This window comes from Dreissena polymorpha, chromosome 1 (genome assembly GCF_020536995.1).
Source record: "Dreissena polymorpha isolate Duluth1 chromosome 1, UMN_Dpol_1.0, whole genome shotgun sequence".
NCBI lineage: Eukaryota > Metazoa > Mollusca > Bivalvia > Myida > Dreissenidae > Dreissena > Dreissena polymorpha.
Window position 1 is genome coordinate 60,885,141 of NC_068355.1, and position 24,627 is coordinate 60,909,767.

Consider the following 24,627-nt stretch of genomic DNA (forward strand, 5'->3'; position numbering starts at 1 on the left):
ATGGATCATGGATTTATGAGCAGAACTTAGCAAATTCAATTATACAAATTGAGAAGAAAATACCCATCAACGTATTCAGGAGTCGCTCTAACAAGCGTTCCCCGCTGAACGAAGGTCTAACCAAGATCAGTAAATAGCAGACAATGTAATAATAAAGAATCGACGCGGATAGCTGTTTATGACGAAGATGCGCACGCGCCATTTTAATTAGCTCATAAATACGAATAAATCTTAAAATCAGAGGTTCATGATAGTGAAATAACACGGGGAATTAAATTCGAATTTGCACGGGCACCTGCTTCTAAACCAAGCATAATATCTTGGCGCATTCTTTTACATACACGGGTTTAAGTGGCTGTAAGTATTTACGTACGACCACATATATATCCATTTTGCACTTTTAGAAGTAACGTAATCAACGCATTGTTCGAAGTAATAAAAAGAGCTTTTATGATTTCTTTTAGAAGTAGAAGTCGTAGTAGTAGTTCTGAGCAGTAGAAGTAATAGTAGTAGAAGAAGTAGTAGCAGTAGTAGAAGTATTATTATTATTATTATTATTATTATTATTATTATTATTATTATTATTATTATTATTAGTAGTAGTAGTAGTAGTAGTAGTAGTAGTAGAAGTAGTAGTAGTAGTAGTAGTAGTAGTAGTAGTAGTAATAGTAGTAGTAGTAGTAGTAGTAGTAGTAGTAGTAGTAGTAGTAGTAGTAGTAGTAGTAGTAGTAGTAGAAGTAGTAGTTGTTGTTGTAGTAGTAGTAGTAGTAGTGGTAGTAGTTGTAGTGTAGAAGTAGTAGAAGTAGTAGTAGTAGTAGTAGTAGTAGTAGTAGTAGTAGAAGTAGCAGTAGTAGTAGTAGTAGTAGTAGTAGTAGTAGTAGTAGTAGTAGTAGTAGTAGTAGTAGTAGAAGTAGTAGTAGAAGTAGTAGTAGTAGTAGTAGTAGTAGTAGTAGTAGTAGTAGTAGTATTAGTACTGGAGATTATTAGGTCTAATGTTTAAATTTAATAATATAAAGCATTGAATAACAAACTTTAATACACGCCAAAATCTGTGAAAAAAGCCCCTTTAAACGAATTTCAGTGATGTCATTTTTTTCATTTGATTTGTTTCGTTACCCTTAAACAAGCTAAGGTTTCAAAGTGGAATGCATTTTTTAACACAATTTATAATGAATTCGGTAAATTTGTTCACGTGAGTCTCGAAGTTTTACGATTGAAATCCCATTATCCTTACCATTGACACAGGCTCTCTTTAAAAGCACGCGTAAATGTTCTATTTAAAACAATGATGACGTCACAATCTACATGCCGAACAGATGTCGCATTCAGATAACGATGTTAAAACAAAGTTGCATTGACTCCACTTCGGTAATTAAAGAAACCGACACTTTATTTATAACTTAAATAAGTGTGGGAAATACCAACCTTGGTCTAAATAAGATCGCAATTATTCCGACTGAATGCACTCGCGCCTTGCATTATTGCATCGACGTGAATAATTCCTCATTTAAATATCCATTCAGTAAATTTGTAATTGGTGACATGTAATTGGTGACATTGCAAAACAGAATGGCGAGAGTGCTGACTATGATGTTTTAAAAAGTGGTTAAGCTTATTTTATAGCAAGGATGCTTATAGTTTACTATTTTGTTTATGATTTTATGATTTATAAATTTTTAGTTCAAAGTTCGTCGTTTGAAATCCGATTCCAAGTTCAAGGGATCGAAAGAGATCAATAACACCCGGGTTAAATATAAACAAATAAAATTATTTCGGAATCAAGAAGAAAGTTGTGGATTTATGCACGTTTACATGAATGGGAATGGCTTATTTATATTTTTGGTGGTTCACCGCTTCATCAAGAATACAAGCAACGAAAACATAAACACGCCATCTCCCTTCAACGCGGCTCAGTTCACTGGTTTGTGTACAAATTTCAACGCATAACAGTCAAATTTGTATATATGTTTGGTTTTAATTGGTTAATACATAATATAATTTATAAATAATTTAATCTAGAATTTAAACGACAGCATTTAGCAACGGTAAGAAAACATTAATAAATGAGGCACGATAAATAAATAGATGAACCCTTTCCCACTAAGATACGCATTTTGACGCATTTGTAGTCAATGAGAAAGTTGAATTTAATTAAAAGACTTTTCTTACTAGATTCAAGTTTAAGAGGCTTCATTTCCAACACTTAATAACTGATGAGCAGCAAACATTATAAAACCTGAACAGACTGCCAGTTACTCGCAGGCTGTTCTTGTTTTATGCTGGTTGCCAAAGCCAATGTCACTTTGCTTCTTATGGGTTAAATTAAGGTTTAAATTAAAAAAAATTCTTATGCATAATTGCAATTTTTATAATGTCATGTACTCATTTTACACGTAAGCATGTGGTGTTCGAACAGCGGGGAAAAAAAATAAGTGTCATATGAGAAATAAATATAGTAATTTAAATGTTTTATTTATTCAATTGTATGTGTTGGCAAAATGGATGCGTTATGTTCATCGTAATTTTTTGACGGTATTGCACGCTGCCTCAAGTAATGCATGCTATGCAGTGCGCACAGTCTCAGCAGGCACCACTTTTTCTGCCTTGACTGGATTTTCGTTCGCACAGGCCAGTCTGAGACGACACCTTACGCACATGCATTTAGTCAGGTTTTCACAGAACGATGCTTTTTTCGCCTAATTGGCACAGAAAGGTACCATTTGCCTTCTAATCTCAATGTCACATAGAACCTTTTTGCACCTAGGGGGAGAATTGTGCATACACTTGGGAACACAAGCCAGCCTTCGGGTATACGAATTATACAAATCATACGGTATAAAGTGGTATATGGAGCTGGTTTTATTTGGTTAATGTAGAAAAAAATTCATAATGTGTTTCAGAGCATATTAATTTACCACTGTTTACTATTACTATGTACGACGTTTATGAAACTAACAGGTTTAAAATGTATATTCATTCTAATTTCTTATATAACACCAGAGCCTGAATCTTAATTATAATTCAAAACGGAAAAAGTATCTGCGTTTGTTATAGCGTAATTAAAAAAAGTCTTCTATTTCGGTTTATTCTTTTAAACGTTACTAATGAAATAATCATTTTCATAGTTTGCATCACACAAATTGGAAAAATAAAACGTCACTTTTAAAATTGTACTTTTGAAAACTGTCAAATGCACTTTAGGTTACAGGAATAGTCTACATCACAATCTACACCAAGAATTCCTAAAACTGGGGTCACCACGTTGAAGACCGACCGACCGTCATTAAAGCGGAAAGTGTTGTCCCTGATTAGCCTGTGCAGACTGCACATGCTAATCTGGGATTACACTTCACGCACATGCATTATGCCCAGTTTTCTCAGAACGCGACTCAATTATGTTTGCGTTCCATTTATGCTATTTTGTCATAATGCAGACAATTTATATAGATTAATGTTCATGAATCAAACGTAAATTTGCTTCGCTGATTTCAGCGGGAAACTATTTTGTCTGACAAAACATACGCAAACACAAACGTAGTTGTGAAAACGTTTTACCTGGCACGCAAGAGCACTGTTTTCCAAACACATTTTAAAATATTGTTCGTGTATATTTCATGTAAAAACAAGGCTTTAAAGAATGATAATGCCCATGTTTTGCACAAGAAAAAGACCTTTGAACGTTTGAGCATGTTGATCACTAATTACTCTATGTCTTCATAGTCCAGTCAATCTACACTTTAACCTCAAACTATTGCAACAGAATTTCTGGGTGCGTAAATATGTTGATTAAAGCATTATATTAATCATATAAAAAGTCTAGAAAATCCATGTTGGAGAAAGTTGTAAAATTTATGATTTTATTTTAATAATTTTATAAGATATTTTGTGAACCGTCTCGACTACCGTAGATATACACACAAATAGCATCGTTTGCATTTGATCGATACGCCGTTCGTTTCGATAACTTCTTAAAAGCCGGAAAATTGTATATAATTGACTAATTCGAATGAGAAAGGTAAGTCAATCAATATATTTTATTAACAAATGTGGCCAAAGACTTATTTAGTTAGGTATGAATTCTAACGATATCCCGTGTTGTTGTTTTTCTTCGAAGACGGTTACATATAGTAAAGGCAATGGGACAAACGACTTAGGTACGGTTCTTCATAAATGAAAACACAGTTTCAAGCCACAATTTACGAAGATCAAAACCATGAATTAAAAATAATAACACACATAGAAAATTCACGACGACAATCGTATCCCGTTATCACCAATTGCAATGGATAATGCGCTTTATGTATAACGACAAAACCTTGCTATGGTTTCAAAATGAATTGACTCATAATATATTATGCAGAATTATTAAATTGTTGTTAACACATTTTTCATCACACCTTTATATCTCGTGTCATCTAGTCTAGGGTCAATAACTTTCACAAAAAATGACATGAAGATTTTCACGTCCTCGACAAGACCACTTGAACATTAACTTAAGCTCCACAATATCGGGATTGGACACTCTTAACGTGCTTCTTATTACTGTCTAGTTAACCGTTTTTCAGAGTATATTTGCGTTAAAGGGTTAATGTGGGATTGGCGAGCTTAACATAGCTGTACTTGTTTGGGTAAATGAGAGACCATTTTTACACATTTACTTTTAAGGATTAGGATGGGATTTGCAAGTATTTGTTTTGAGGTATTTGAAGCTCATATTTCCATTAACTCGCGTTTTAAATGTTAAATACATGTCACGAAAACAATATATTGCACTGTTTTATATGATATCAACACAATTACCAGGTATTGATACCTACATTGATTAGCAAAAGTTCTTAGAACTTATTACATGTTTCTTAACCCATTTATGCCTAGTGGACTCTCATATCCTTCTAAATTGGATCAATTAATTAAAAAATATGGATGTCTAGTATATTTATTTCTATATTTAGAATATTTCTTACAGAAATTCCTTTAAGCAAACAGCGCAGACCATGATGAGACGCTGCATTATGCGGCGTCTCATCTGGGTCTACGCTGTTTGCCAAGGCCTTCTTCTAGACGCTATGCATAAATGGATCTTAACATATAGACTAACAAGATGTAAAGAAGTAGCTTTCTAGCAGCACAAACGTGTGAGGGAAAGACGACACAATTGAATAATGTATTTGTGTATAAAGATGTCTGGCTTTGTAAAAAAACATCTCGTACAGAATACTGATGCGTAATAAGGTACGCACGCTCATATGGGTATTTGTAAATTATGATTTTGAGTCCAATAAATATATAATTAAGTCATCATGTAGCTGTCGAAATCCAGTTAAGTCATCATATAGCTGTCGATATCTAATACAGTCATCATATAGCTGTCGATATATAATTAAGTCATCATATAGCTGTCGATATATAAGTAAGTCAGCATCTAGCTGTCGATATCTAACTAAGTCATCATATAGCTGTCAATATATATATAAGTAAGTCAGCATCTAGCTGTCGATATATAAGTAAGTCAGCATCTAGCTGTCGATATATAAGTAAGTCAGCATCAAGCTGTCGATATATAAGTCAGTCAGCATCTAGCTGTCGATATATAAGCAAGCCAGCATCAACTGAAGTTGACTACACGTCATCACTATTTCTTTACAAGGACTTGAAACCCATTTTTGAAAGACCCATTGCTTGGACAAACTTGAAAACTCTAAATTTACAAACAAAATAGAAAATTAAGATTATCTCCTCATGTCCTATTTATAGAAACTGATAGGCATCAAAACATGCAAGGAAATGAAAGAAATATTGAATGAAATTGAAGATGAATGCCATTTAGTTTTGATATGCCCGTTTTATGATTATTTAAGAAATACACTTACACCTGATGTTTACAGAAGACGACCAAGTATGTTGAAATTGTAACAATTTTCGAATGAGACCAGAAAATCTATACTGATACGTCTTGATAATTTCTGTATTAAAGCATTTAAACTTATAGAGAATATTAATTTTCAGAATTGAAATGTTGTATATGATATCTAACTGCATATATTTGTCTCGATCAATTACGGATTTTGAACATCCACTTAACTTTATTAAAAAGTAATTATCAGCCCTTTCTTACATTTTACATTATCACTAAAACAGAAACCATTTATTAGATAAAAATGCTTTAACAAATTTGTCGTCATTACATTTGACGCATGTGTTTTTATTATTGCTTTATTATTATTTTGAAGATGAGCTGTATCTACTTAAGAATTATGCGGTTATGGAGACATGTAAATTTGTACTTAACACAGTATCAATAAAACCGACATTATATCATACAGGCTTGAAAGCTATGCAATAGATAGGTACATAATAAAAATTATTGATATGAAAAAAAACCTTAAAATACAAATAATTAATTTACATTTCGAGCTAAAATAACGTTTCAACTGTGTTGGCGTACTTAAGGCGATGCGATTAAGCACACGTATATTTTACATGAACGAAGGGGTGTTAAGCAACATGTGTTATTCCCTCATATAAAGATTTTAAACTTGTTGATGCGAGCGGCGCCAAGTCATATTTAAGTTGTGTTTCTTTCATGTTTTAGAAAAACGATAAACTAGAAATTAATATCATGCAATAAGGAAGAACTTTATTTCATGCCCTTTGCAATGTTTCTGGATATAGTGACTTGAATGTATGCTTGAACAGCTGTGATGTATTTTCAAATGGAATGCCTTTTGTTCCAATGAGATAAATCCGCATTTACTCTTAAAGCGGATTAAACACTTGAACACTCCGCTCAAAATGCCAACTATCAAAAGGATATCCGTGAAGTAAATGACGGGAGATCCACTCGTTCGATCTTTAGACTGACACTAATATGTCTTAAGACCGCATTCAAGACACCGAGAATATCTCGTCAGAAATCTGCTTACTTTGCCGTTGTTTTAGAGTGTCGGGTTGACGTGTATTTATTACGCATGACTTTTAATTGAAAACTACATTGTATTCAAATTAGTTATAGACATTACACGAGGACACAGGCATCGTATCGCGTTAAAGACCAAACGCATAGCATGTGACAGATTAAATTAACGAATCTAGCAATTAGCGTGTTTAAAAGACCACACGATTAGGTTGGCATTGTAGGTTTTCGAAATTAAGACTAACATGCACATTGGTAATTGTTGAAATTCATGATTGATAAAAGCAGCTCAAAGGACGTTGTCTTTATATTTTGTAAATGAGGAATATTTCAAACATGAGGCAGATAGGGTCTTGTCTAAAACAATTTCATATTTCCGTATTTTTATGTAAAATTAAAAATAACGTGCGTTTGTAAATGTTGAACAACGTTTAAAATTTTGTTGATTTTTGACAATTTTGTCCATGTACCTATGTTTTTGTTAAAACGTTTAAGAAGGGAAATAGTTACTTTACACACCTGCTAATATAGTATTAAATATAATATGAATTTATTTGAAATTTTGCTCGATTAAAAGGGACGCGGTAAAAGATTTTTATTGAATTTTTGAAAAAAAAAACAACAACAAGAGATTAAATTAATTAACGAAAATAACGTTAACATCAAGGGATTATCTTAAATAAGTTTGATTGGTGATCACCATACTGGCTTGGTTGGGTTTCCTCCGGATACCCGGCGTTCCCTACAACCCTACAACGCAATACCATACTGAAATTTAAAAGTTTACAATAACAGCACAACTAACTTGATATTGCAGCAATTATTCAAAATGCGTCCAAATTTACGTTGGTCTCGTAAGTTAATTAGTTAAGAGTACCGAGGCACACTCCGGGTCCATACGTTTGCAGCCTAAGACGCGGAAGGACATCGAATAACACATTATTTTCATTTTGTCATTAGCTGCAAATTTGATGTTTTAATGTAGGGGAGACAACCTGTCGCATCACTTAAATGTTTGATGACACGAGTGCATCTTCTTGTTAAACTTAAATATTTAAAATGTAATAGTGATTGTGTCGGTGTTCACCACATGAATCAACGGCCCGTTATGATGTAGAAGGATGTTCAAATGGAATTAGCTACAAACATCAGCAACGAGACAGCACAGCCGTCTTCAAAGTTTCTTGATATAATTACATTATAACAGACTATTATTAACATATTTCAGTTAGACATAATCGAAAACAGACAGTTTTACCTAGATTAAACGGGACAGAAATTCAAATCTCCTCCTTCAGTGCGTGCGCAAGTCTCCCGTTTATATCCTCGTATTGCTTCGTTGAAGACCTACACGTCACATTGCGTTCAGAGGTGTACACTAAGTAGGCTTTCTCCTTTCGCCTTCTAATGAAGATAGTAGAGAATATTTCCCCGCCTATATTGCCTTCATAAGTTGATGTCGAGTCTGCTGATGGACTACTCTACTAAGCTGATATGACGGCGGTGAGATGTATGTGTGTGCTAACGCGCGTCTTATATTGTCCATCCGTCAGATTGTGTACGGACAATAACTTCGATACGTATTGGACAATAGCAAATACTATTTGTGTTAGGTACTCGGCTGTGATTAAAATCAGATGAGGTGTTTCTTTTTGCAACTTTAGATTAAAATCAGTCGTCACGCAATTGCAGCAATATTATGGAAAAGCCTACTTACCACTGCATTCATTTAATTGAGACCACTTGCCATTGTTAGGTTTAATGCGATAATGCTTTAATAGTTCATGAATACATTGAGCAGCATACTCAATGGAAAAGCCCGAGAATGCACGACAATGCTTTAACGAAGTTAGAATCCAGTTTGAGTTGGACATCTGTTCGTGTTAGGCTGTTATTATATGTTTACCATAAGTATGTTATCGGTATACTTTAAATGTCTAAATATTATTTGAATGTGTAAATATTTCCTGAATAACAACATGTCGCTGATTGATGCAGACGTGTTCAATATTTCTGTTTGTCAATGATGCTAATCGCAATTCAAAAAATATTGTTTAATGAATAAATAAGATTATACAACACGTACACACTGTTTATATGTTTAATGTACAATGTGTATGTAAAATTTAATACAAAAATCAAATAATATAAAAGAACTTATCGATAATGAAAGTAATCAACAAAAATAACAATGTGTATTTAAGATGAATTGGCAATTTTAACATCATTATATCATTATACAAGAAACACGGCAGCGAAACGGAACCACATTTTAGCTTTCAGCATATACATTTAAATTATTGTTAAATCCAAACATAATTCTGCATGTAAACTACCTTCCTACACAATACGTCTATCTTAACTCAAGCCATTTAGCGGGAAACATGTTTTCTATTTAAAGTAACAGTTACATAGGCATTGACCCATCTGGTCCAAAGTGCAATACCAAGCTAGATTTGCATATACGCTACCAACATACAAAATTTCGAGATCATATCAGAAAACTAACACTGAAGCAACTGAGAGGGGACGTTTTATTAAGACGGAACAGTGACCTCGATCTTTACAAAACTGGTCCCAAGTAAAACTCCAATCTAGGTTTTCATGCACACTACCAACACACACACAATTTCATGAAAATTTATCTGTCCAAACGAACGTTATTGATCAGAAACAGTGTGCTGTTTTCTTGTAACAGTGACTTTCACCTTTACCAAAGTATCCCAAGTGAACTACAATATTATTTGTCGGTATGTCTCCATATAATAAACATAAACATGAACGTAAATACTGTATGTCCTTCAACCTCTAACGTTAATAAGCGGAAATCAGTTTTGTATATTTAGTTACATAGATCTTGACCTCTATCGAAATAACCACGAATTCGGCCCGTCATGTAAGCAGTGTAACATGTCCACGCAATATCTCTATCCCAACTATAGTTGAAACTGTTTGTTTCAGTAACAGAAACATGGGCCCTTCTCCCACAAGCCATTCATAGAATCCTAAGCAAGGTCACCATTAAACATTGTTGTATGCTAAGTTTCGTTGAATGCGATCGATCAAAATGAATGCAAACTCAAATTATCGTCCGGAAACCACCTTTGTAATACACAAAACAAACACACACGCATGCACGCGCGCATGTAAATAACACACACACACACACACACACACATATATATATATATATATACATATATATATATATATATATATATATATATATATATATATATATATATATATATATATATATATATATATATATATATATATATATATATATATATATATATATATTGTTCTTGAGAATGCAATATGTATATATAGTTAAATAATAAAACACTTTATATTGGACTGAAACCACCTTTTGAAGACCGTCCTTCCTAAATAGACTAAGATTTTTTGGAATGATATATGTTCGTTGCTATTTTAAATCGATAAGCCATAATCGATCCCTAAATCTAACCGCGAGACATTAGTCATAAACACTTAGAACTCGTGTTATTTCAAGTTTTTGCCTGTGAGCAAGAAGACTCCGGAATAGAAAATTTGTTCGTTTTTTAGAAACAACAATCTACGTGTTAGTTCTAGTTGAGTTTCGTTTAAAATGAAAGAAAATAAATTTAATAAAATATTTAACGCTTTCTGCGCAGATTGAGGATGTTCTGCTTGTTTCAGTAAGCCCGGCGAGAGACACCATTGGTCTTGGTCTACACTTTATTCAATCGATGCCTTTAATTTCTGTCATGTCCTCAATATATGACGTAGCAACTTAAGATAATTTATCACATTACTTAAATAAAGGGCCAGCGCTTCTCGCAGATACTTGGTCACTTTGGAATTTTACTATTGTTATTTATTATATATATTCTAAACAGCTTATCATGTCGAATTCCTACTCCGTTTACAACTTAAACGTGATCGTCTCCGTGAGGCGGTGTACGATTTGTATGCAACATTTTGAACCCACCGTTGCTCCATGGTCAGATACAACATTAGTAGAGGCAGTGGCTGTTGTTTCATGAGAAAGACACGGTGTCTCCGCTCCCTTCACACCAGCTGCCGTGTGTGTTACATCTACCGGTAGTTGCGGACATTCCAGTCTTCCTTCAACTTGCATAATGGTATTTCCTTTTGCCAACTCCTTTTTAGCTATAGCATCTGCTGCTGTGGTCTGAACGGTGGGTGATCTCACTTCGCGCTCTGCCACGTTCTGGTTGGTCTTTGTAAGAAGTTGTAGGAAATTGACCTCTGTTGTTTCTGTCTGCTTTGCGTTCACATATTTCTGTACCTCCTCAACAAGAGCGTCTTCACACCAAGAGCCCTTTATTGGGCAACTGCAACATGATATTAGTTATAATTGAATTGATACACACTATTAAAATGTATCCAAGATTAGTTTGTTTAAATGAAGAATTGTTCACATTTTTTTACTCATGATAAAGCACTTTTGATTATGACATTGTTAACATGTTAATCAATCAATCAATCAATCAATCAATCAATCAATCAACCATTTATTTATTTATTATTCATTCATGCATTCAAACAAACATGCGAACATTGAGTCAACAATCAACATAAGAGAAGAAATTGATGAATTAATATATCAAAACCAATATGGAATGAGTCAATCAATCGAAAAATAATGAAATCAATGAGTCGATGAGCATGAGTCTATAAGCACGAATCGATTGATTAATAAATTGACATAATATGTATTTTCCTACCGGTAGGATGGTCTGTTTGCCGTTGTCCCATTTATTACTATGTAGTTCTCTGGAAGGTCAAATAACATGCCAAGCTGGTTGCTTTCCTTTTCGTGCTCAGCTGGGAGAACTCTTAGATTGGTCATTGACATTCCTGATTGACCACTTGTCTGAGCGGGGATTTCACCAAATCTATGTGAATCTACTAATTTAAGAAATGATATAAATTGCACACGATGAATATAAGAATTATTACACTCGATGAAAATTATATAGATTATTGTGTAGAGGACACGTGTTCCTTCATTAAGATTATGCTTATAAAATTCTGTAATGATGTTTGTAGGAACATATACTATTTATATTCGTTTATATATTTTACACGTTGTGCATTAGCGGATATTGTTATACAAGTACAGAAGTGCCATGCACTATTCTAGGTGCACCAAATTATTAACCGAAGCTTTTGATGTCATTGTATAAACTGAAACATGTACAGCAAATTCAGCTTGTATCAGATACGATTAGATAATCAATTAATTTGCATGTGATGTATTTCAAGTTGTTCAACTATGACACTTTTTGTATTATACTCATACATTTAGAAATCTTCAAAATAAACACAGCGGTCGAAAAAAAGTCAGTGAATGTTGTTGAAAGAGGACATACAAGCACCCGATAAGACGTTTGGTGGTGTATCTATTGCACAAACAACCGATATGCCTGGGTCTTCAGTGCCTGTAACGTAAAAACACTCGTGGTTAGTCGCTTATTTCAGCAAACACTGCAATACATCGTGGGGTAGTTAAAACAAGGTACGTATTGTGATATGTAATATTGTTTCTTCAAATGATACTTCTGATCTTTACTTTAATTTTAACTAAAAGCAAGTTAAGTTATGTCTATTTATAACTGATAATTGAATAATATTATAATACGAATCCTTTAAACAAAAACCGACGCTAAAAACGTTTAATGGTTGAGTAAAAGTTCTATATCTGTTAAACATTCAAATTCAAAAAGAAAATGTTCTCACTTTTTTCATCTCTGGTAACTCTACAAGCATCTACAATAATAATGACTATCTTCTCCTCTAATTTCTTCGATGACTTCAGAGTCATAATAACATCTGTTAGTGCTAGAAAGGAGTTATCGCCGGGCATTAAAATATTTAGTTCACCATCGCTTGTGTAACCATGTGAGGTTAAAGCAAGCACAAAATATTTAGACTTCGGGTCTGCTTTCTTTTCGACTAGACATCTGAGGCATTTTCCGTCACAGTTGGTTCTCCTGTTCGGGTCCATTCTCACCTCATCCAAGTCATGGTCCCACTGTGTCCGCGATAGGTCATCGTTAAGAACGTCTCTATTCAGATATTCAAACTTGAAATGATCAACAAATACCTTCTCAAGGTTGGCTTTTTCTTTCTCGGCTCCTTTGCGATAAGGAAATTTGGCGTCTTTATCGCCTTCTTTACCAACATTGACACTTATCACAACATCACCTTGTTTGCGGGCCATGTCCCTGAATACAATTTAAGTATAAGAATATTGAAAAGTTCAGATTCGGTAATGTTGTGTTGGATGCTAACTACTGTATTACTCAAACACTACTACCGTATACGCAATTAAACCATAGTTAATTAATTACTAAATTTTTATGTGTATCGTAGCATTCGCCATAATTATTGTGTTTAACAAATTAAATATATAAACAAAACACACACAAAGAGATAACTTACATTATGTTGGACGGTCGTGGTAAAAAAAAATACATTTCAAAGTAGAAAACCTTAATCCAATACATACATAAGCTTGATATAACACAATGACCTAACAATCTTTCAACGTCTAAATTCAGTGACGCGAATACAATATTTAAGTGGGCAATTTATTACCAATGAACCGTGAATATTTACACCCGACCACAAACTTTAAAACCTTATCTTATTTGCATGTTTTATAATAATGAAGAAATACTGATTACTTGTAGAATATTATTTTGTTTGCGTTTAATGATGATGTATTTTTAAATACATTTAAGGGTTAAAGATCAAGGAAGTTATGTTTTTGTTTAATTTTTAGATATTATTCGTTTACCTTATTTTATACCACCCTTTGTTTATTTATTGTAATTTTAAAGTACATTTGTTCTGTCAATTTTGGAATATAATAATGATATTTTCTCATAATTATATATTGCAAAGACTAAAGTAATAATTTATGTAAGGTCAATGGAAATCGAAAGTAAAAACTCAATATATATATATATAATGCTGTTAAAAGATACTTAAACTTTTAAAACTTAGTAATTTGTATATAAACTGTATATGTAGAAGCCAAATGCAAAATCCCTGATGCTAAGAAAAGGAACATACCAATATTGGGTTTCCACAATTTCGTTGTTCGTTTAAACGTAGTGGCGAAATCGAAACTAGAACAGTAAATGCGCATACGCAGTTTTTGGTTACATTAAAGGCACATTACCAGCTTATGCAATCGTCGTTCAGTGAAAATTGTTGCGCGAGTTGATAACTGCGATAAAAAAGAAATATCGCAAATCAATGTCATTATTATTCTCTTTTAATCAAGTTTATGCCATTTCTGATAAAGCGTTATGTGTGTAATCCGGCCAGAAAATTACTCGACCACAATGAGGATTGAACCCGGCACCTTCCGTTTCAAAATCAGACAGACTCTTCTGCGTCGCAAAAAAAGTAAGCTCATAAAGCAAGTCAGTATAAGTTCCTCTTACCGAACATACTACTACCCCCCCCTCTCCAATTCCGAAATTCTTTCATGAATAGCCTAATGCAACGACATCCGAGGGACGTCGGACACAAAATCTGTTCTTTTTACTTTGGTCGCCAATGTACCCCAACCAGAAAATCCCCGACTTCAATTGGAACCAAAGGCATTCCGATAAGAAATCAGACAGACACTCAACCGCGTGGCTATCAATGTTGGATCGTATTGCAAGGCAGTATAAGTTCTCTTTTTACTGGACCCTTCTACATGTGTTATAGCATAACTCATTCCAGATATCAACACATGGTTATAGTATTACGCAATATTTTTTTTTTAATGTTATTTTTTGAAACTTTACCACCAGGAGATTATAAATAATACTCGTATATGAAGAGTTCTTTTCTCTTAGCCTAAATGTGAGATGCCTATACTATCTTTATTTAGTATAAGGCGCTTCTAACAAGAGAGTCAAAGACAATACTCCTTATCATTAATGAAGGATTAAAAAAAGTTTTTCTCCATCTGATGAAGTTAGATTTTCACTTCATGTTCATTTCGAACACGTCGAAAGGTATTTATGTTACAATACATGTACTTAATGTGCTTACCATGCATATATACTATAAGCAATACACATGAAACGCACAGTACATATTATAAGGTGTGCCAAGTCACGTACACGATCAACATGTATATTTAAAACTTATAGCATGATTCCATACTCATTTTAACGCCAATGGTGTTTGCAGACTGTTCCTGTCTGTTCTTAACAGTGTGCTGTGGTTTCAACGTGGAAGATCATTGAAGGAGATCAAATATGCAAATACACTATTTAAACATGGGTACTCAATTTTTATTTTTTTATTTAACGTGATACATCTCATAGTTTTTAACAACATGATAGCATAATAATTGAATAGAAATACATATCGGTTAAAATATCAAAGATAACAATATTTGCCACACAATGATAACATCTGTACACAGCCTATAAAACAAAATATGCAATATTCACATATTCTCAAGGAATATACATTTAAATTTTAATTGCATATGTAATATTCATGAGATTGTGATTTATCATATAAAATCACGAACTAAAGCATGACCATGTACGGTATTTACGGTAAAAGTGTAAAGTGAAAAAACTACCATCACAAAGCACACAGTTATAACGTTAATGCGTGTATACAACACTATTGCATCAAATTACAAGACATCAACAACGGGTTTGTGTAAGCTTCAGGCACAGTCATGGTAAAAATACAAAATATCATGCCTGCATGACAGACACAATGCGTCATAGTTTCTTAAACGAATGTGTAGTTATGACCTAGTTTTCACAAGTGGACCAGTTTTAATATGAATAATCCATTAAACGTAACCCAGATATGTTTATCACATCATGTCAGACTGATAATTTTTTGTTTATTGAATTCCGTCTTAAAATTAAAATCCAAAATGGTGCGCGCGAAGTCTTCGCTCAATGTATCATAATATTAATTTTTAAAATCATTTGTAGCCATAAATACAAATATGTTTACAGACGTAAAGGTTGGTTCTCGGAACTACAACCTATTAAAAAACGCCCATTCCACGTTAAGAACGTGCGGTTGTAAATGTAAGCAATCTTTCTGGTTTAAGGCAGAACAAAGAGAAATATTACGAATAAATGTAGCCAAAATGTTAACATATCAGTTGTTAACGTATTTTAAAATGTGAAGCACTAGCAAAATTGGTGTTCGTATACTCATTTGGATATTTTTATTTCAACTATAAAAACAAAATTACAAAGTTTGAATACGATACAAATGCTACACTTTCTTATTAACTCAAACATTCAACTATAGGAAATATTGAGAACGGTGAACTCCTTTATAGGGATGAACCATCTAACTAATCGTAAAGTCGATAAATATTCGCGATGGTCATACAGTCGCGCAATGGCGGGAGCGCATTAAAGCGCAGAAGGCAGACCTCCGCGAAAATTAGTGAATCGAAACTCCATTCATAAATTTAACGGTATTGTATATCATGTCCTATCAAACAAATCAAACTCATAATTGCAACTTATATTAAAAGAAAAATCTGGTGCTAACATTCAACAAGACAGTTTTGATACAATTAATTAAAATTTATAATATCAGTTTAACAAGAATCGTTTTGTAATTCAACATCATACTCTATGACAAGAAATTAAAGTGTATATTTACAATATCCTTTTCAAAAGTAAATGTTGTAAGCTTTCGGTGATTTCAATCCCTAATAAATAATAAATCAAACAAAACAAGACTATTGCCAAGCAATATATGTCCCCTACCGGCTCCACCATTGCCAGATTTATATATATATATATTTGTTGCCACAGCAACCAGAATTTTTGACGTAGGAACAAAATGAAATGACGTGCATAGTGTCCATATTGCCATATATTTATATAACAAGTTTCATGAAAACATATTAAGAACTTTAAAAGTTATCGCAGGGTCCAGAAAAGTGTGACAGACTCACGGACTTACGGACACACGTACTTACGGACACACGGACTGACGGACACACAGAACGCAAACCATAAGTCCCCTCCGGTGAAACCGGTAGGGGACTATTACCTTTGGTGAACACAATTTTTGATTGTGCTATGAGTGAATATAGAATAATTCAGTATTCAAAAATATGTGTGCGGCACATCTAACAACATATTTAATCTACAATCTAAGCTTGATTGGCTTCGTGAGGCGATGTACAATCTGTATGCAGCATTTTGAACCTGGAGTGGCACAACGGTCGGCGACAACATTGACAGAGGCAGATATTTCTGGTTGGCCTTGTGTTACGAGAAAAGAATCAGATGGTTGAGTTATTCGCAATCTGGACATGTCGCCTGTAACTGACCCCGCTTCTCGCTGTGAAACATTCCACGCTGTCGTTGTAAGGAGTTTTAAGAAATTGACTTCCATGGTCTCTGTTTCCTTGGCCTTCACTAGTTTCTCTATTTCATCTTGAAGGGCGTCTTCAAACCAGGAACCACACTCAACGTCACTGCAATAGGGTTTTAATTAAATGTTAAAAGTTGGATAGCATCGTAATACAACAATATTATACACAGGTTATAACAAAAAGATCAAATCATTTTAGTTTAGACACAGAAAAAGACTTAAAATTAGAAAGACTGGTGCACGAACTTACAGTTCAGATTCAAACATGGTGAATTAATAAAAGACAAGAACGATTGCTAACCGGTAGGATAGTCTGTTGGCAGTTGTTCCATTGATGACAACGAAGTTTTCTGGAAGGTCCAGAAGAAAGGCAATGTGGTCGGTTGATTTCTCTGGTCCCGTTGGTACAACTGATACATTGGTGGACGCTTGATGTCCTTGATGATTTAAACAGGAGATAATTATATAGTTTGCATTAAGAATTCGTCGACACAAGCATTGTGTATTCTTAATAAGAAATTACTAATGACGTACGCTATTGCAATTTTGGTTTACAGTTATTGTTACGTTAAAATTACCAACTTAGAGAGCGATATCACAGAACAATTCCATTCAATCGAAAGCCTTACTATTATAGCAAAGCCAGTTAAATTGGAATGACCATGCTTTTATGTCTTTAGCAAGAATCTAACCACACACACTTACACATAACGTATACATATGTACATATTCCGATTTTTGTTCTTTATTTTGATATTATGGATGATAGGAAGTTCGTTTACAGCCCACCACAAAGCATGTTGACATTGTCTTGATGAACAGTACGCACCTAATTGAGTGGGAGTTTTTCCTTTCTTAACAACTAACTGCAGTCCTGGATCAACAGCGTCTGCATTTCAGAAAACAAACGGGTTTTATAGTTTTACATGCATCAAAGAAATCCCTAACCCGTTGAAAACCCGATCAAATACAACATGTGCATTATCTTCATTATATCCTAAGCTGCCCATGTGTAAATACGATATTTCATTACAACACTGTTTCATAATCCCACCCAATGTCCATTTTTTCATAATCGAATTAAGATAAATATGTTGCAAATATTGAGTTTCATGTGTACATCATATTAAAACTTACGTAACGTTTAATTATTCAGAATACTGATGCTACTAGTTCTTATTAGCTTAGCTAAATCATCTTACATTTATCAAATGGAAAAATGAACCGTATTGGCTTTTAATATGTATCTAAAGTTTCGCAGTCATGATAAACATGAGTATTATTTGACCTTTTTCACATTTTTGAACAAAGAAACAAACTAACCGAGAAGAAGGGATTGACATACAAATGACCTAGTGTGTATACCAATATCGTGATCATACCTGTAGCACATTTCGAGTTTTGATTTTTAAGTTCTGCTTCAGCATGTGTGACCTTACATTTGACCTATGTTTAAAAAAACGCGTATAATCATTGCTTTGCCATTTATAGGAATACCAGTATACCAAGTTTTTTTGCAGGAATTTTCAGTATTTTTTTAGAAATCGAAGGCACAAGTTTTTCTGGCGAACATTACGGCCGAAGCGCAAACGTAGCTCGAAACAGTCAGGGAACTTCAACATGAGCACATTATGTTCGCTATATCCCATAAAAAGTAAGGTAACAACACAATTAGAAAATATGAAAAGATGATTGAATGTATTATATTTTATATATTTACGGATATGCTCACGAAGCAAGACTATCAAAACTTTGTTATTTCTGAAACTATGATATACCGACTATTTCATTTGAAAAACTAAGATCATTACTTGACGTGTATCTATAGTTACATATCTATGTGTGTTTTTACCTTTTGCGTTCCTGGCAGCCCTGCAAGCTTCTATACTTATAATGACAGTCTTTTCAGCTAGGTTCTGACAGGACTTTAGAGTGGCGATGACGTCTTTTAATGCCAGAAATGTCTCCCCGTCGCGCATCAATATAAACTGCTCACCGTCACTCGTGAAACCATGAGAGGTTATAGCAAGAACGAAATATTTAGACTGTGGGTCAGCTTCAGCCGCGATTAGACAAATGATGCATTTTTTGCAATTCGTTGTATTGCCTTGCTGGCCTATGCTGAAACCGCAATGCCATTCTTTCAATGAAAGATCATCGTTAAGAATATCTTGATTCAGATGTTTAAACTTAAAACGCTCAACAAATACTTTCTTAAGGTTATCTTTTTCTTTCTTTGCCCCTTCACGATAAGGAAAAGACCCTGTCGCACTTCCTTCTCGACCAATGTTCACAATAATGACAGCATCACCTTGTATGTGGGTCATTTCCCTAAATCAGAAATACAGAATAATAGCAAAATGATATCTTGGTTACCTTAATTTTCAAGCAGGTACACAAGTGTTCAAAATTAACAAGAAAAAATATTATTATATCAAATTATAAGTTCTATGTTATCTTATAGTTGTTTTCTTTATTTCTCGTTCATATTTTTATTTTGCAACTCAATTATGTTTGAATAAGATGACGATTATCGTAATATTTACATCTGCGATGTAATGTATTTAAAAGGTTTTAATTAACTTTGAGATTGAGTTTTTCTTTATTTCTCTTCATTTCTAATGACCAGAAAGTTAAAAGTGTGATGCTTTGAATGTATCCGATTATTGAGTATTTTATTAATATTTAAATTGAAATTATCTAGTGTCGCTGAGGACTAGATTGAAACTTAAGGCTCGAATGATATGATTTAAGTTCAATTTGTAAAGAATTAGTTCCCAGATTTTGTTTTGAAAAATAAGAAAAAAAATAAAAACTGTAAACAACGCATCAAGATAAAACCTATGACAAAGACATACATCGAGACTATGCGTTTGTTTATGAAAAAAATCTTTAAAAAAAGTTTTGAATAATAAAGAATTAAACACGCAAAACCATTTTATAATTATTGTTGCGTTCAGTTGTTTGTGTAAATATGTGTGTTTACAAGTATATTGGTTACATGAGTAAACGTGCTCCTATTTATAATAACCTGCCTTTGTTATGAGTAAAATGGGTCTCTTGTTAGACATAATCCTTTATAACACTGTAGTGCAACTAGAGTTTCACATAAATGTTAGTGATGTTTCAAGTATTGACATGAATTGTATAGGAAACGGGTTTCATGTCTTAAATAAAAGACTCATAGATGGCTATAAATATGATAAAAATACAACTTCAGATAAATAGTAGCCTCACTGTAACACGCGATACTTTCTCTCTTACAAACTGTGGGAGATAAAAGTACAAGACAAGACAAGACTAGCCCCACAAATACACAAACATGAATGCAACTGGTTCTTCCTAACGGACTGGTGAATGCAAAGCTTCAGTGTTTAAACATGTTTTAAGGAGCGCCAAACTAACACATGACCCAGAATAGTAAATAAGATAGTTAAAGAAGCTACTTACTCGATGGATGCAGACTTAAGCAAAGATTTTGTTATGTTTTTACGTACAATAAAGTTAAACTAAAGAAAGAAATCGCCAGCTCGAGTTATTGCAATTCTATTGTATATTCAATTAAGCAAATTATACCGATGATTTACTCACTCTCTTACGCAAACTAACCAAACTAATATGGTGTATGTGGGGATATATTTATGCTATATACGTGTATACGTAAATTACACGCATTTAAATAGACATCAAATAACGCATTTGTTTTTTATTAACATTTGGTTATACTTTTCCTAAGGATAAGTTTAAAACAAAGTTAACAATGTCCTAGAATACACTTGTATTGAATACACTGTATTCAAATAAGCACAATAACACGACTGACATAGAAACTGTTCAACAAATGTTCAATGATGGATACTCATTACCCAAAAATGGTAAAATAACAAAGCTTTTGTAATTCCTTTTATTGGTAATTCAGTACTAGCAGAAACTGTTGCGTTTAAAAAACATTGTCAACTGTATACACCTAAATGGTATTGTCATGTTTCATAGATGGATAGATAATACCTCTTTTATACAAATTACTTTAAAACATATCCCCGAATCATTGTAAAGGTTTTCTGATACTCATGACACTTATACATTATACATTCTTATCTGTGTAGTATTTAATTAACCCTTCACGATTTGGCATTCATTATTTCATTTTTTTGTTTGCATAGTTCCCATCCAATTTAATCGTTTTCGCCTTTGGTTTGTGCTTAATTTTGAGATAAGTTTGAGGTTCGGCTAGCCCTTAATCTGTTTATACATTAAATGCTTTCATTTATCGTTTCAATGAGGTGATCCCACTTTAAATTATATAATTTCTATAGTTGGTGATCTTTCATAAAAGTAATTGATATAAAATTCACCTGATCTAGTTTCTGAAATTTCATTGCCTACTTTATTGCTTCCTAGGGAGATGAAAGTTTTATAAAGATTATAATTGTATTAAACTTTGTCTCATATTATATATTTGAAAGTAAAGTTTTGATGTATTTGATTTATTTCTTTATACATAATTAGCAAACCTTCAAGTTCTTGAGACATGCTGTGTGATAAAATACATAAAATAAGCGTTTTTGTCTTAAGCTCTAACTTTATGATTATTTTTTATTGAACAACCCAATTTTAAGAGATAAAAATATCTGCTGTGTTCTTGTGGTGTCCTCGCACACTTTTAAATTTGTATTAATTATATCATCGTAAGTAATTAAACAAACAGAGTTAACGGATATGGAACGAATACATATGTTGGTTGGAACGGATGCAAAGAGATGGCATTTTGTTAAATTCTTTTGTAGGAATATAGAAAAATAAACATCAATGCTTGTCATAAATATAAACAGTTTACACACCTTAATATTTCAAGTTTCACGAAACAATATAATAAAAAAACAAATAAACAAGGATATATTATTCAACGTCGAATCGTTAAAATGGATTATTTAATCTTGCCATCAGACTTTAATGTTGTTGCAGAAGCTAATAAAACACAATATTATAAGTGTCGTCTTGTTTATCGTACTTGTTCGATTAGATTGTGTGGGTTAAAGGTTAAGTGCGGTATGTGTTTAATACACTGTTGGACACTCTTAGTATACCTCCTTTCAAATCGTTACGTTTGACAATGGCATTTTCATACAGTTTATATGTTCAAGATGTATAATTTACTGATAAAACCGAATTATTTGCAGAAAATTTACACAGTTTATAACGTGTGTAAAGCTCATGGAAATCGAAAGTAAAATTAATCTGCAACATAAAACAAAGTCAGGAGTGAGCTTCTTTCTTTTGATAATTTGTGAACGTTATTGTCATTTTTATGTGTTAGAAAAAATAAAAATGCCGACGTTCTAAGAAGAAAGTACATACCAAAGTTGGGTTTCCAGTATTTCGTATGTTGGCTTGAAGCACGGTAGCAAATCAAAACTAGGACATATATATATGCGCTTGCGATATAGTTTCGCTACAGGCATTTACACAGTTTATGTATTCGTCGTGAGGTTTAAACCTTGCGTGAGAATTTTAAATCGATAACACGCTGTGGATCTCGTCAGTCTATTTATATATATATAAAGTTATTTGTCTCTTCCCACTCAACACATTATATATGACGATTGGAAGTATTGAAAACGGTGCTCGCGATCTTTCTCGATTTGTCGTTATATCAAAGAGGGCATATAGCAATAAATGCTAAAACTGATATTAAATGTGTTTTCAAAATGACAACTTTGGTGAATTTATCTGAATTAATAACGTATTTGATTGTCACTCCATGTTGTATTAGATGTTTTCTTCCGAGCCATAACCCATGAGTTGTCATTTTGTTCGTAAAATTCTGTAACATTATTGCTTGACTGTGAGTAAGTCATTTAATATTCTTGAAAATCACGATGTCTCTTTTTGGGAAAATATCCAATATATCGATTTTTCTTCGTATTGCATCTCTGAAAAGTAATATATTAAACATTTTTTTAGCATGTCTTAGCTTTCGCATATCTCTTTCTGATGTTTTCGATAATAATAAACATAAGGTAATGATTTACTTTTTACTTCGTTCGTCTTTTAATTCTACCGCTGTTTCAGAAGAGTCGTCTTTACTTTCGTTGTGTGAATTCTGCAATCTATTATACAGTTTCATGTTCATATTTTTAATTATTCTATTTTTAAGTATATTGGTCGACCCCAAATTTGTTCTTTCTGAGGCCTCGTTCTCTGTTCTGCTTATATCGGCTATGTTGTGGTGCATTTTCTTGTAGAAAGTTGTGCAGTGATATATCAGCCTTAAATATAGTAATTATGTTCTTTTTTTGATCCCAATAATTCTGACTGTAAACGTCCAAGCTCGGCTCTTTGATCTTTTGTTCTTGGCAGAATTGTTCTTTACTAATCTTATGTTAATTTTTTCTTTTCTATTTACATAACTCATTGTTTTAGTGTGGTTGTACCTTACATGACTTGCTGGATCTTCTCTCTGTCTTTAACCCCAGAGTGCAACATTCTCGCCATTGTAAAAGCGATTCTCAACGTGAATGAAAGGTTTAACTAGAAAACATACATGTATCACAAGTTCGTCATAAACGAACCGGTATGTTAAACAATTATTTTAGTTGCAAATAAAATCTACATTGACAATGTATAGGATTTACAGGGATTTATTTACAAACCTTCGGAATAACTGTGTACAATTTGAAATCGTGGACAGTAGTTTTCATTTTAGAATAAAAATATTGACATCGTAGTTTACTTCAAGTAGTTAAATATAAAAGGTCCTATTGGAACAATTTTTAATATAGCCTTTTCACACGTGATGCAACAAAAAGGTAGTTAAATAGCATGTTTGAGATTGCCAAGCTATTATTGTGCATATCACAGGAGGTTGGAACGGTACTTTCCACGCATCTGTTGAATATATTTTTGCATATTAATGAAGTGGCCTTAAACTAAAATTGACAGATTTTTTCAGTAGAATTGACATCTAATTTGAACATTTTGTAATTTATATTTGTCAATCCCTTTGAAGAATACTGTCTGCTTTTAATATCAATTATGAACCATGGTTCATGTTTAAAATATTCCCTAAAGGGTTCATATTCTTGAACTTAACTTAGAATTTTAACTGATCAATTTAATTTAAAGTTTTCTTGAATGTCTTTACAATATGAAAACACACGAGTTCTTTGCATTTGCATATACTTTTGTTTTCACAAAAGCCAGCCTATAACCAGCCACATACCTAATTCTAGCACGTGATAAATCTGTAACTTGTATTTTTAAAACTAAAATTGTTTGCTTACTTTCCTACTTTTCGACTTTCTATTGCAAATAAA

The 24,627-nt window shown here is 33.1% G+C and overlaps 2 protein-coding genes across 3 annotated transcripts; both read right to left on the reverse strand.

Moving 5' to 3' along the window:
- Positions 1-10,223: 10,223 nt before the first annotated feature.
- Positions 10,224-14,079, reverse strand: LOC127851354 (uncharacterized). Of its 2 annotated transcripts, none has more exons than XM_052385206.1 (5): positions 14,006-14,079; positions 12,665-13,152; positions 12,298-12,366; positions 11,650-11,830; positions 10,224-11,256 (listed from the first exon to the last, which is right to left on the reverse strand). In XM_052385206.1, exons 2-5 carry the CDS (start codon positions 13,146-13,148, stop codon positions 10,824-10,826), a joined length of 1,167 nt encoding a protein of 388 aa, XP_052241166.1. In that variant the 5' UTR covers positions 13,149-13,152; positions 14,006-14,079; the 3' UTR covers positions 10,224-10,823. The 2 variants fall into 2 exon arrangements, with proteins under 2 accessions (XP_052241166.1, XP_052241081.1); XM_052385121.1 differs by having other exon boundaries at positions 11,650-11,833.
- Positions 14,080-15,221: 1,142 nt separating this feature from the next.
- LOC127831337 (uncharacterized) lies at positions 15,222-22,868 on the reverse strand. Its single transcript, XM_052356308.1, has 5 exons — positions 22,670-22,868; positions 19,164-19,642; positions 18,141-18,200; positions 17,613-17,748; positions 15,222-17,414 (listed from the first exon to the last, which is right to left on the reverse strand). The coding sequence occupies exons 1-5, from the start codon at positions 22,771-22,773 to the stop codon at positions 17,081-17,083; spliced, it is 1,113 nt and encodes a 370-aa protein (XP_052212268.1). The 5' UTR covers positions 22,774-22,868; the 3' UTR covers positions 15,222-17,080.
- Between the last annotated feature and the right edge of the window lie 1,759 nt (positions 22,869-24,627).

Excerpts from the sequence above, each read along its gene's own strand:
- LOC127851354 (XM_052385121.1), bottom strand. The coding sequence starts at position 13,148 with ATGGCCCGCAAACAAGGTGATGTTGTGATAAGTGTCAATGTTGGTAAA. Across the intron at positions 12,367-12,664 it reads AGTTACCAGAGATGAAAAAA|GCACTGAAGACCCAGGCATA; the intron begins GTGAGAACATTT and ends TTTACGTTACAG. Across the intron at positions 11,834-12,297 it reads AAACGTCTTATCGGGTGCTT|TAGATTCACATAGATTTGGT; the intron begins GTATGTCCTCTT and ends TTCTTAAATTAG.
- LOC127831337 (XM_052356308.1), bottom strand. The coding sequence starts at position 22,773 with ATGCCTGTAGCGAAACTATATCGCAAGCGCATATATATATGTCCTAGT. Across the intron at positions 19,643-22,669 it reads ATACTGGAAACCCAACTTTG|GGAAATGACCCACATACAAG; the intron begins GTATGTACTTTC and ends TTTCTGATTTAG. Across the intron at positions 17,749-18,140 it reads AAAAACTCCCACTCAATTAG|GACATCAAGCGTCCACCAAT; the intron begins GTGCGTACTGTT and ends TAAATCATCAAG.